The following is a 13978-nucleotide window of genomic DNA, read 5'->3' on the forward strand; positions in this document are numbered from 1 at the left end:
ATAGTATGCACAATGCATACTTATTTTTTGAAGCATATTTGGAACAGTATGCAATGATAAACGCTTCTTACTGCTATATTGCTGTCACAAGACCTCATTGTATTGCATGTTTTATTCAACTCTTTTTAATGCACTTAAATCTGAAAATGTCTTAACCTTTGTCCGTCAAATCAAATGAGGCAAGATTTTAACATTTATGGCTGATATGATTTACTTTTCATCCCACTCGAAATTGAAGATCAAGTTGAGTGTGTTTCATTGTGCAATACAGTACAGAAAACTCCATGCACAATATGCATACTGTAGAAAAAGTACTGTAGTGTGATACTCCAAACACAGCAGAAGTGTTGCACTCAGAGAGTCGTCTGAAGTCACTGGAAGTAAACCATGTACATAGACTCTTTCATGCAGCTCTGCGGTACAAACTTGTGTGCTTCCAACTCAAACTTCCTAATTATGACGTCACAGGAGGCGGAGCTTATTTTCCTTCCCTTCATAATGCATTATGGGTACAGAGAGAGGATTCAGTGAGTTCTTATAACAAATGTTTCAATAACAATTTACAGGAAGGTTCTACTCGTTATCATTAGTGAACTGCATCAGTTAAAATAAACTAATAATTTAATTAACTTTGTATTAAAGCACACTAAATGTGTTAATTTCTGTATGGAGGACAAGCTTGCAAAAATAAATAAAATAAAAATAAAATAAATAAATATAATAATGGAAAAATAAATTAAACAAAACATTTTTTTTAATGATACAATTAAAAGTATCCTAAATTTCCCCTTTATTTTATTATGTTCGTAATTTATTTGTAGCATTATTTTTATATTTATTTATTCTCACACGTAAGGTCCTCCATAGATTTCAATACATTGTTAAAATTAAAAAATGTATCTGTTAGTATTATTTAATGAACCTGAATTACATGAACTAACAGAAAACAGTGGTATTTAACAAATGTTAACAAATATTAATACTGAAATGTGATGTGGATTAACCAATCAGTATGCAAGTGCTCATAATGTTTTCTGAAGGGATAATTAAAGCCGCATTATTGTATAATGTACATTATCAGACTGTGTACTGTGTGTAAATCATCTGTATCATAGGAAATGCAATAAGTGAATGAGTTGCTAACATCGATGATGTGATAATTAATAAAAGGTCAATTTAACTGTCAAACTATGTATTACAGTCTCTTGATTCCTTTTTAGTAAGGAGGTTCAACCAACCCTGAGTTGACTAAGCCTGAGATGAGAAACTCAGAGGGTTAACATACTCCAGAGTTTTCACTTAACCTCGTCTGAACCTTGAAGCGAAAAGTGTTTGCAATCAACCTTGCTGTGCATTAAATAGATTTGCAAAACAATGTTTACTTTGGTAAAAATGCCAATCTCTAAACCAGTTACTATTTTACTTTATTTGCTTTTATAAAAAGCTTAATGTAATTTTCAAGATTATATGATATGAATAGCTCGTTATATAATGTCAGCGTGGTCAAACTTTTGTAGCACTATAAAACAACTGAACAAGTCAAAACAATAGCAGCATACACTGTATACACTAAGATACTGTACTTTCCAGCCTTTGTTTTGTTATTGGTTGAGTTTTGATGTTGTTTGTGTCTGCTCTGATAAAGCGTTGATCATTTGCCCGTTTCAGAAAGGAGGTTACGTGAAAACTCTCAACATGTTAACACAGAAATGAGAAAATCTCTGGGTTTCGATCTCAGGCTAAGTCAACTCAGAGTTGGTTGAACCTCGTTATAGCGGAGCCGAACTCACGTAAAAACCAAAACAATGTTCCTCCACGAGTAACGGAAGTTTCTACGCTTTATTTTTACTGCTTGAGGGCAAAAGGTTATAGTGCGTCTATAATTCAGTATGGGTCAGTGACACGTGTCCCCGCAGGCGTATGTTGTGAGCTGTTCGTGGGTCAGGAATGAGGTGAGTCATGCATGAGTCATTTACTCACACACTCTTGTGTTAATACATCTGATCTCAGGATGTCAGAAACAAAACATTAGAAACTAATGCAACCTGAACTTCGTCACCTCGTGCTGTCTGTAATCTCAAGAGTCAAGTAAAGTCAAGCTGGAGAAACTGATCATTTTCAAAGCAATTTATGTATTTATGACAATGTTTTGGAACAGAGCTATTGCCATCAGGTCTTTTGATATTTAAATGATAGTCTGGTATTCATGTGAGTTGCATCAGAAGCATTTGTACCGTGTCACACATAGACATCATGCCAAATATAGCTCTTTGGCTGCATCCGCTAAGAGCTGATTAAGTATGGAACTATTCACCTCAGGCCAGGAGAAAAGTTCCCTTACACTGTTCCAACAAGACGAGGCAAGTAATTGGAAACAATTTGATCAGGATGGTCAAGTATCATGAGAGGAAACATACTGAAATACCACGCACATGTCTTGTCTTTATTTAACATGTGGCTCTGAGATCTGCACTTCCATATTGATTAACAACCATCCAAATTGCATAAATCACAAACATAAATCAATCATAGGTCTGTTCTTGCAGTCATCTCTCTCTCTCTCTCTCTCTCTCTCTCTCGTAAACGACAAGCTTAAACATTCTGTGTAAGTACTTGATGATGTTGAAAATGAATAATCACATGTGGAATTCTGGCCAGACTGGAGTTCACAGAGTAAAATGACCCATGAAATGTAGGGCAGAAATAATGTGAAGAAACAAGTGTAACACATACTGTGCATTCGGGAACAAATATATTATACTTGTATGTCATATCACAGCTAGAATTAACACCTTTATTTGTTAAAATAATGATATCACCATTATTTATTTGGAATAAAAATAATCCTTTATTTATTATTTTATTACTTTATTAATTGTTTGGATAAAAATGTAATGCAAATTATTATTTCAACTTTATTTTTTGTTCTAATTATGGTGAAGGGAGCTCAGGTTACATATAAAAAAAAAAAATAATAATAATAATAATAATAATATTTTATACAATTATTTATAAAAATACACAATTGTATTAATAATAAAATGATCAATCTTCAGTATTAAGATAAGCTAATTTATTACAGTTGTAGTCTGTTTTTTCATTGCATTGATTATACAATTGAATATGTATGAAGCAAAACATCTTGATTAGAATATTTATGAATTTATGATTCTTAAGTGTTTATTCCATTACACCTGCGTTTATTGACGTCCTTCATCTCGGTAGTGTTTGAAATGCGTGCTAAACACAAACTGTGTGCTAGCTGGCATGATTTAGTGGTATATTTCCACTCTTTAGTTTGCCCCTCAGAGCTGCCCCCACCGCGCGCGCGACCCTCGACTGACGCGCAGCGACAGGTGGAACAGGTGCAAATATGCAAATGAGCAGGACGGCTCAAACGCTGATTGGTTCCTCGATAGGCATGCGATTCGCGTCTACGTGACGCAAAGCCTGGCCGCCTATATAATGAAGCGAAAGACTAGTCGATCAATGAAATAGTAAAGAGAGGGAGAGAGAAAGCATTCCCGACTGCAACTAAAGGAAGCGATTCCTTTGCTAGTGTCCTACTGCGAAGACCAAGATCAAAAGGGATCAGAATGAAGTTCATTATTGGAATAGGAGGGTGAGTAGGCTAATCCACAAGATCCACAGATGGCACTTCTATTGTACGATATCATCATTTAATACACGTGTAATCCGTCTTTTACAGTGTGACCAATGGAGGCAAGACGACTTTGACGGGAAGACTCATAAAGAACTTACCAAACTGTTGTGTTGTACATCAGGATGATTTTTTCAAGGTATGGAGAGATCCCACAATTTTAACTTAAAGTACTTTTATATAGAGATATGCTGTGTGGCCCCTTTAAGAAGTATTTAGACATTTAAGACAAACTTAAGAATGTGTGAACGCTGTTGCATTGCAGATAACAAAACCATTTAATGCAATCAATTTAATGCATTTTACGTTTGATTAAAGCGTCTAAATACTTAATGTTATTAATGCCACAGCAGTTCCAAGGAACAGAAAAGGTAAAGAAATTAGGACTTAGTCATTTGTTGTATTTATGGATCCATTGTCCATATTGTGGTTCATGAACCATATGCTGGTGTTCTCCTGGACAGCCAACCTCAAACACCCTTAAACGAGTCTAGCAGGCATTCATTCGCAGCGTTAAACTCCTAATTCCACTTATCTGATTCTCTTGCTCATGCATTTATCATTCTGTGGCATGTGAGAGGATCTGGCAACCTTCATACCACCATTCACTCCAAGCACCCATACTGATATATTTAATAACACCTCTTAAGTGCATCACACACACATTCCTAACTGTCATTAGAGGCTCTTCTTTCTCTCCTAGAGATAATTCAGTCTAGTGAATGCATAACTGCACATTTAGTGCATTGCAACCAAATTAAGTTGAAACTGAAGATGATTTTAGAGGACTAGCCTGAGGGCTTGGCGTCACATGTCCAGGTGGGACCAGCACTGCCTGAGCGATCCACACCTTTTTGTTTTATTGGTCACTGTTATTGCAGCCCCAGGATCAAATAGAGCTCGGGGAGGACGGCTTTAAACAATGGGATGGTAAGAATGGCTTTCGCTGTGGGAAGAGAAACAGTAATGTATTCCCACCTTTCCATAAACATTCTGCATTATAGTAACATAATCCTAAAACCCAGCAAAACTATTTCTCTTACATTTCACGTCAAAAGTCTGGACACACTTAATGATTGAAATGTTCTCTGCAGGTGAATATAAACAGCCTGCAATCTCAGGAAAAAAAGGTACAAAGGCTGGCACTGGGGTGGTACCTTTTCAAAAAGTACACTTTTGTACCTTTTAGGTACTGATATGTAAACTTTAGCTACTATTATGTGCCTTTAAGGAACCAATATCGAGTCTTTAGGTACAAAGATGTGTCTTTTGAAAATAGCTTTTGTACCTTTTTTCTGAGAGTGTGTGAATGAATTAGATTTTTTTCATCATTATACATGTTCCTCCTTCATTAGTGTTTAAAAGCATCACAAGATGAGCATCTAGAGTGAGAATTTTCTTTTTACCGTTTTATTACTAGCAGTAATAAAAAATAAGCGTGTCCAAACTTTAGACTGGTAGTGTAAATTTGACTCACAGTCCTATTATATTAATTATTAACATCCCTTAAAAGACAAAGGACAATTAGAAGACATAAAGTCTTCAATGCATTATTTTCTTTTTGGTTATCCAAGCATGTGAGACACGCTTTGCCTTCTTTGTCTCCTTGTGTAGTGATGACCGCCTTGGACATGGATGCCATGGTGAACACGGTTAAGGGATGGATGGAGAACCCGGTGAAGTTTGCACGTTCCCACGGCGTGACTGTCTCCCCCGAATCTGACGGCTCGGACCCTGAGCGTGAAATCCACATACTCATTATAGAGGGATTTCTTCTTTATAACTACAAGTAGGAGTCTTCTAAGACTTGTTGGGTTTATTCAGCTTAATGGTTTTATTCAGCTTGATGGTTTCCTCTTGTTTTCACCTCCAGGCCTTTGCTTGACGTCTACAGCAAGTGCTACTATGTCACCATTCCATACGGGGAGTGCAAAAGAAGAAGAAGGTGAGAATGGCTTTTTAAGATCAGATTTTGAGGATGATTCTTAGCTGGTTTTCGAACAAATCCGTCTCCTTTGTTTCAGTATGAGAACTTACACCGTTCCTGACCCTCCTGGTCTGTTCGATGGCCACGTGTGGCCCATGTACTTGAAACACAGGCTGGAGATGGAAAACAGCGGACTAGATATCCGTAAGTCAACCAATCTAGCGTTAGAAAGGCATTCTGTGATCTGTAACTCATTACATGCATGACTCCTCTCTGCAGAATATCTGGACGGAATGAGAACAAAAGACGAGCTCTATGACCAAGTTTATGAAGGCATTCAGAACTCACTGTTGAACGTCTTATAGGTAAAATCCTCCATCCTTTAATATTTACAGTATGACGTGCATCATTGTGATGTTTTTCATATCTATTTTCCTTATTCTCTTTGCAGCATCTCTTTAGTTGGAATGAAGATGGTGTGTGTATAGAACTGTAAATAGCTTCTGCCACTAGACGGATTTTGTAAATAAATACTAACTTATTTTAAAACGGATGGCAAAAGCCTGTGATTTTATATTGCTCTATGTAACTTTGTTTTATTAAAAACAAGCATTACTCTCTTGGATGCCCAGAGACGAACAGTATATGGCAATTATAAATTAGCCAAAGCTCTACCATCTTCATCTTCAGTCAGAACAGACATCTGTGTTGTGTAGAAAAGATCAAACTCTTTATGATTTCAGTTTCTGGACTTTGATGGAGGACTGTAATGGGAAAAACTAAATATTGAATCAAATCATTTAATAAAAACGTTGAAATAAATATACAGTAAATATGCATTTCATTATTGATTTAATTCCCAGTGTATCATATTTTGTGTCATTTTCATTCTTCATAAAAAGAACATTACACCCTTTATGGCTTATGTGTTGTATATTTATTAATTAAAGACTTTTTAATTTAGTCCATATTAAATTACAGGGCATTTTTTGCAATTTCTCATTGTAGTTTGTTTATTTATGTTTACATGTCATTGTTTATTTAATTATTTCCTGATATATTTATATCCCTTCACTTAATACATCAAAAACTACTCTGGCAAAATACTTGGTACAGCAATTTATTACATTTATTCAAGCATTTATCCAAAGTTTTATACGTCATGTAACAGGAAAACAAACACTTATCAGACACTCAGACACAAGGTCAGTGTGTTAGTATTTATAGCTTGTTTGAAATGTCAAAAGGCTACTAAACTTTATTGACGTACATTCAGTGCACACAAACAATCAGAAACTTCCCTTCCTTATTTTATCCTCTGAAGATCAAGTACTTTATGTATGATGTATATGCATTGATTTGTGTCTATGGTACAGTGAACTATTTATTCGTGGCATAATATTAAGTAATATCAAGAAACAGAAAGCACTTTGATAGTGTTTGATGCATGATAATAAACAGAGGAATGGAAACGGACGTCATTTGTGATCGTGTTGTGTAACAGTAGGCCTCTATACTGGCATCTGTTCATGCAGACTGGAATCTAATACCAGGTGTGAATGTCAAACATGATAGAGAGCTTTTATGGCTTCAAGGTTATCTCAGTTTTGTCTCATTTTAGTATCAACGCTTGCAGCCTTCGCTGATTTCTATTCATCTATGTGTTATAGATGACAAATTGACTTTTTCTTAAAATGTGAATGTATTTCTTATATGCTTTTAAAATATATATATATTTATATTTTAAATACAAAATAAAAATAAAAATAAAAAATACAGTTAAAAAATGCATTTACATAAATACTTCGTGAAACATATTTTAGTTTGCTAATTTATTTATTGTAAATTAATGTTTGATAGGATATTGTTGTAAGCAAAAAACTTTTCATTAATTTATTTGTTTTTGTAAAACAAGTCTAACTATCTTACATCATTTTGCATAAGTAAATGTACCTTGATTTAAGAATGCTTAAATATCTGTACCTGAAAACAAGACAAAACTACTATGTTAGCTACAAATTTGCAAGTTTATAAAAAAAATTAGCACACGCTTTTATCCAAAGCAACTAATATTGCATTTAGTCTAACAATTTTTCCTAAAATGTGTTCCCTGGGATTCGAACCCCCAACTTTGTGCATGATAACGCAATGCTCTACCACTTGCAATGTTTATGTTTATATTTAGATCTCTGGCTTGAATACAAATGTGTTGTCTTAGCAAATCTGAGCACAGATTTTTGAGATCTCTTCTGAAGCACGAGTCCCTGTTTGCTCTCCATCTGATCTCGTTGCAGTCCTGCAGGTTGTCAAACAGATTGGAAAGCATTTCTATGACTGTACTGGACTGGAGGGTATCTGCTGATGCATTGTCAGGGGTCTAGAGCGCGGTTATGTGTGTGAGCCGTTATATTTAGGTGACATGCCTTCAGTGTCAGAAGAGAAGGGCTTCTGTGAAATGTAAATAGATGTGCATGCTCTGATCTCGAACAGGTTCAAGCCTGTGTCAGTCCCTGGACCACGAGGAATGGCTGGAGGAAAGGTGAGACGGTCTCCAACGTCATAGTTTGTCACCAAGACCTCAAAAAAGTAGCAGAGCTGCGGCTCAGCTTTTCCTATTTTAATTGAAATGCGAGTTGATATTCATATGTTTTCAATCGCAGTTTTAGACATTTAGACTCAACTGCTCTGTGAGAGCCTCCAGGAAGTGATGTGTGTGTGAGGGACTTTTTTGTGTGCCGAATTTGTTGTAACACACCTCATATCTCTGAGACAGCTGAGGAGCGGCAGCTGCAAATGTGTGAGGCATCTTTGTGGATTATTAATAGATCCTGACACTTTCGAACAACGACATTTCCAGTATATTATGATTGTTATTATTTGTCCTGGATTATTAGGAACTACTAGTATTTGTGTCTAGAGAGTATATAAATACTCAGAAGAAATTTGATATAGTATTATTGTTTGTGTAGATATACAAGGGATCAGATGAGACATTGATATCTTTTTAATTATCAGTATAAACGTCTAATCTTTAATCTAAACCTTTATGCAACATTACTGGGGTTATGTAATGTGTGTGTGTGTGTGTGTGTGTGTGTGTGTGTGTGTGTGTGTGTGTGTGTTTTATGAAATATAAACATTCATTAAATTGATATATAAACACACACACACACACACACACACACACATATATATATATATGCTGTGTATAATATTATAACAATATTAATATTTTTGTCAAATACAAAATAGTCAATAAAATATTCATTCTGATTAAATATCTGTATGTGTATATATATATATATATATATATATATATATATATATATATATATATATGTGTGTGTGTGTGTGTGTGTGTGTGTGTGTGTATTTGTCAATATGTTTACTGTTTTAGTAATTTGTATTTTCTATTATTATTATATACTTCATGGAACAAACTAGAGATATGCTTATCATTAAAAAATTATATTTCTAATTATCAATAGGCAAATGTTGAATACTCTATATCATCATATTATCATAAAAAATAGATATATTTAATTGTCTTATAAAATATGTGCTGTAACCAGTATATGTCGGTCATTATTGGACAGGTGGTGGTTTACTGGTGTTTTAGTATCAGACCCAGCCCTGCTTTAATAGCTAGATTAACTTGGTCAATCAGAATGACTGGTTTACCCACAGGACAGGCACCAGGTCACTGCTGACCAGTGTGCACGAGCAACAAATTCAAACTGGGTTTCGTTTTGTCCATTAGGCACAAAATCTTCATCTTCCTCCATTTCTAGATGAGAAGCAGTGTCTCGGGTTGATGCAGACCACGTGACACAGACTCATGGGTCTCCGGGACGCTTTAAATGAGGGAGTATGGACACTGACAAATTTGGATGTTGAATTTAAAGGACATTACGGCCTTCAAGAGACAAGTGTCAGCAAGAATGCATGCAAGTTTATATATGTCGCATGATCCACACACGTGTCCGCGCGCTTTCGTGTTTGCAAGTAAAAACTTGCATGCATTCCTGCTGACACTTGACTCTTGAACAAGTGTTGAACAAGTGTTTTATATTAATAAAAAATAATGTCTTATTATACGAAAATACTTATTATTTTTTGTTCTTTTAGTTGTTGTTTTTTGTTTGTTTTAAATAAGTGCAACATTTTAAACAATTTATATTTATGTTGTTGTCGTGGATAACATAGAAATATATAGCATTTATTCATAGCATATTTGTGCATTTTATTTTTATAGTTTTATAAAAACAAATAACAACACAGTGCATATCAAAATAGTATTAATTCATATTTAAATGTCTGTAAATAATTCATTCAATTATATAGTTTATTAAAACAAAATGTTAGAGTTATGCTACATATTTTATGCAAATAGCAACAAAATAGATATTAAATAACATTTTAAATACCTGTAAATATATTCACTAAAACTAAATAAATTAAAAACTGTATTTACCGTTGAACTGACTGGCATATTTAGGTGTATATAATAATTACAGAAGTAAATAAATAATAGTAATGCATTTACGCGCTTTTCTCATACAGAAGCACTAGTATATAATTTGTACATAAAGTATATTTTTCGAATTACAAATGCAAGTGCTGTTTTTTTTCTAGTTCAATAATTTTTTTGCTGTAATCGTTTTTCTCGTTTGCGCGCATGATAATCCTCGCGCGCCTTTGGAGACGCGCGCTTTACGCACAAAGTTGAAGCTTCAAAATGAGACAAATAAACATTTTGTTCATCGGATTATAGATCATACATCCATTCTGGCAATCCGCTTGCACTATTCTCCCATGCAAGTCACATATCCCATGATCCACAAGCCCGAGAGCTCGTTTATGCTGCGTTCAGTATCTCCTTGAATGGCAAAAATGCGTTTTCTCACCTGCTTCCAGAAGTAAATTAAAGGTGACCTTCAGCCCTTATTTTAGGCTCTATCATTTAGATGGCAATTCCTCGAAGAATAATGTTTCTGCATCAGGTGTGTGGAAGTATATTCCTTTTGGGAAATCTTGTGCTCAAACCATTAAAGACCATCTTGGTGAAATCACACAAAGATCAGTGCAGCTCTGGACACCTAGATTTACGAATGAAATAATTTCAAAGCGTAGCAGCGTTAGTTTGATGTCGGGAGGAAACACGGGGAAGATTTTATTCAACAAACCCAACAGAGAAACAACCAGAGTTTATTCGCTACTGTACATACAATGTCCAAAACCTGGTGGAAAGCAACGCTTCTGCTTGTGGTTTGTTTTACACATTTGGCACTTTTCGACACACAAGTAAAGACTCAATGTAATGTTTGATACTTACTGTAGTCTAAACTGTATCTTAGTCTCTTCTGCTGAGGGAGTGTGAGTGTCTGCTCGGCTCTCTGCTCTTATGGAGGGTGTCAGGGGTGTTTCCAGCTCATTTCTATTCCTGCTCGCAGTGTCACGTTACTCTAGCAGCTCTGGCCATGTTTGGCTTTCCAAGTACTCACTGTGATTTGACTGAGAGACACATACAAGGAATGTGAAACTGAATATGCTGTGACAAATGGTGCTCTGTTAATGTGTTTCATAATTCCTAACTTGGTTATATGCACAACAGTAAGATTTCTAATGTTTTTGAAAGAAGACTTTTCTGCTCATCAAGGCTTCATTTATTTAATCCAAAATACACTAAAACAGTAAAATTGTGAAATATTTTTACTATTTAAAATTACTGCTTTCTATTTGAATATATGGTCAAATGTATTTTATTCATGTAATGCAAAGCTGATTTTTCAGCATCGTCACTCCAGTCTTCAGTGTCACGTGATCTTTAGAAATCATTCTAATATGCTGATTTGCTTCTCAAAAAACATTTATTATTATATGTTGAAAACAGATGAGAATATTTTTTTTCAGGATTCTTTGATGAATAAAAAAGTTCTAAAAATAGAACCCTTTTGTAACATTGTAAATGTCTTTATCATCATTATTGCTAAATGAAAGTAATAATTCCTATAACCGCAAGAAAAAAGAAAAAGAAGAAGAAGTACAATTATACTGACTCCAGGCTTTTGAATGGTAGATTGTATAAAGTTACAAAAGCTTTTTATTTCAGTTAAATCTGATCACTGCCGCCTGCTGGTCAAACCTGTGTAAATGCATCAAACTAGCCTGTTTAAACACAATGCAAATGTTTTACTGAAAGTATATTATAGTAAATGCAGTTAACAAAGCATCAAATACCATTTTTCATGTTATCTGGGGTAAGTTGACACATGGAACCAGTGTTTTTCATGATTATTATTATTATATATATATATATATATATATATATATATATATATATATATATATATATATATATATATATATATATAATATTTTCCTGTTTTTATTCAACTTTTAATTCGTTTTAGCAATTTTGTTGTGGTTTTGTCATATTTGTTTTTTATAAATCTCTTTTAGATTAGGTTTTTATTCTATTTGTAGTTAGTATTTTTATTGTTTCATTTTAAACTTAAGTCATTTTATGTTTTTTATGTTTCATGTGTTGCATTTTTAATTTGTCTAAATAGTTTTTATTATGTTTATTTAGACTACTTAAACTAAACAAAATATTATATTTAAGTTTATTTCAATTTCAATTTTAATTTAAGTAATAACAATGATGTTTATGTTTTAGTTTTAGTTATTGACAATAACCTTGTTGGGAACCTGCTATTATAATTAACCTTATAAGGGATTTTCAGCCTAATTTAAATTATCAGACAATTATGAATTAATTAAACATAATAAAAATAATAATAATAATAGCATTTAAAAATATTGTTTTGAAAATATGAAAAACACTTTTCCCCTATCTTTTTATACAGTAATTTTCTTCTTAATGTGTGTCAGTGTGTTGTTATTGCTGTTGAATGGATGTTTGAGACCAGTATAAACAATCACTGGCAGAGACATGAATTGTTGACATGACATGTTGAATTTTAAGGACATGAATCTACTTCAGTCTGTGTGTTTTCTGTTAGTGTGCTGCCATCTAATGGACTCTGTCAGTCTCACAAACATCTCACCAGAGTCTTTCTACAAATATACAGTGCCAAATAGAACTCAACTGTTATATAAAAAAAGGTTCTTTACCTTAAGAATGTTGTTTATTCAACTCAGAAAGTCCAAAAGAAGGTTTTATTATTTTCATGTTACAGCATTATAACTTTGGAATAGCAAATTAAATACACCATCATGGAGCGCATGCAGGGCTGCAGATTGAACCTACATTCAAGTATAACTATAGGGGCTAACCAGGGGCTAATTTCCCATTGCCAACCAACTAGTTCCTAACAGGTTAGCAACTATGGTTTTGGGAAACGTTCCCCAGTGTAGAATCAAATATTGGTTTATATTTAGTTTTTAGAATCCTGAAAAAATGTATACATATATGCACTTGGATTGTAATTTTGTATTATCATTATCTTACATACAGTATATACATAATTAGCATTTTTAAAGATCTGCCTTTTTAACTTTTCTTTGTGTCTCTCATTTGCTTTGATAACAGACCCCCCCCCCCCCCCCCCCTCAACAAACACACACTTTTGCTTTAATGACACCCCTGCAATCCTGTTAAATATACACTTGCATTTAAATCATGTAAGGTTTTATAGTATTATCATCCTTCACAGTCCTTATAAACATATAGGCCCATGAAAATTTCTGAAACCTGAAATTGTTTATATATATACGTCAATATCACTTTTTTTCATACTTTTTATTATCATTATAATTTTGTATATAATTAATTCCATAATTCCATAATTAATTATAATTCATATTTGTAACATAAGCAATTTTCCAAATCTGTCTTTTGTTGCTGTTGTTCTTGTTTCAAAATCCAGCTTTTGTTTTTATTTAATTTATTTCATTTTACTTTTGTAAAAAAAAAAAAAAAAATGTTTTAATGTTTCTGCTGCAGTCCTGATAAATGTAGGCATATATCCCATAAAGTTTTATAGTATTTATTTTGTTTTTCTCTTTTGCTTTATTGACAGCATTTTTTTTCAAAATCTTTTTTTTTGTCCCTAAAAAACTTGTACACATATATCCCATAACTTTAATAAGTTTGTGTCTCTCTTTTTTAAGAATTCTAAAAAACGTAAGTATAATTCCAAACGTTTTATAGCATTTGGTTTGTTTATTTTGCTTTATTTAAAGCATTTTAACTAAATGTGTTTCTTAAATTTTTTTTATTTACTTATGTTGTTTATATTTATTTATTTATTATTGCATTGCTTTAGCGAAACTAATGTGCCACCAGTTTGTCCGGCGAGGAGAAAGTTAAGCGCGCGTATCCCTGACTGTGCACGCGCGCGTGGACTCCCACAATTTGATAAATG

At 33.6% G+C, this 13978-nt stretch overlaps 1 protein-coding gene and 1 long non-coding RNA gene across 3 annotated transcripts; one reads left to right on the forward strand and one right to left on the reverse strand.

Annotated features, from left to right (window-relative positions):
• Positions 1-3470: 3470 nt before the first annotated feature.
• Positions 3471-6504, forward strand: LOC113111866 (nicotinamide riboside kinase 2-like). Of its 2 annotated transcripts, XM_026277032.1 has the most exons (8): positions 3471-3622; positions 3710-3800; positions 4543-4591; positions 5276-5450; positions 5535-5606; positions 5686-5792; positions 5868-5953; positions 6040-6504. In XM_026277032.1, exons 1-7 carry the CDS (start codon positions 3597-3599, stop codon positions 5951-5953), a joined length of 606 nt encoding a protein of 201 aa, XP_026132817.1. In that variant the 5' UTR covers positions 3471-3596; the 3' UTR covers positions 6040-6504. The 2 variants fall into 2 exon arrangements, with proteins under 2 accessions (XP_026132817.1, XP_026132826.1); XM_026277041.1 differs by lacking the exon at positions 4543-4591 and having other exon boundaries at positions 3504-3622.
• A 3702-nt stretch (positions 6505-10206) lies between these two features.
• LOC113111886 (uncharacterized) lies at positions 10207-10981 on the reverse strand. The gene is made up of 2 exons (XR_003293376.1): positions 10924-10981; positions 10207-10687 (listed from the first exon to the last, which is right to left on the reverse strand). It is a non-coding gene; the product is annotated as an uncharacterized LOC113111886 (long non-coding RNA).
• Between the last annotated feature and the right edge of the window lie 2997 nt (positions 10982-13978).

This window comes from Carassius auratus, chromosome 2 (assembly GCF_003368295.1).
Source record: "Carassius auratus strain Wakin chromosome 2, ASM336829v1, whole genome shotgun sequence".
In the NCBI taxonomy this organism is placed as follows: domain Eukaryota; kingdom Metazoa; phylum Chordata; class Actinopteri; order Cypriniformes; family Cyprinidae; genus Carassius; species Carassius auratus.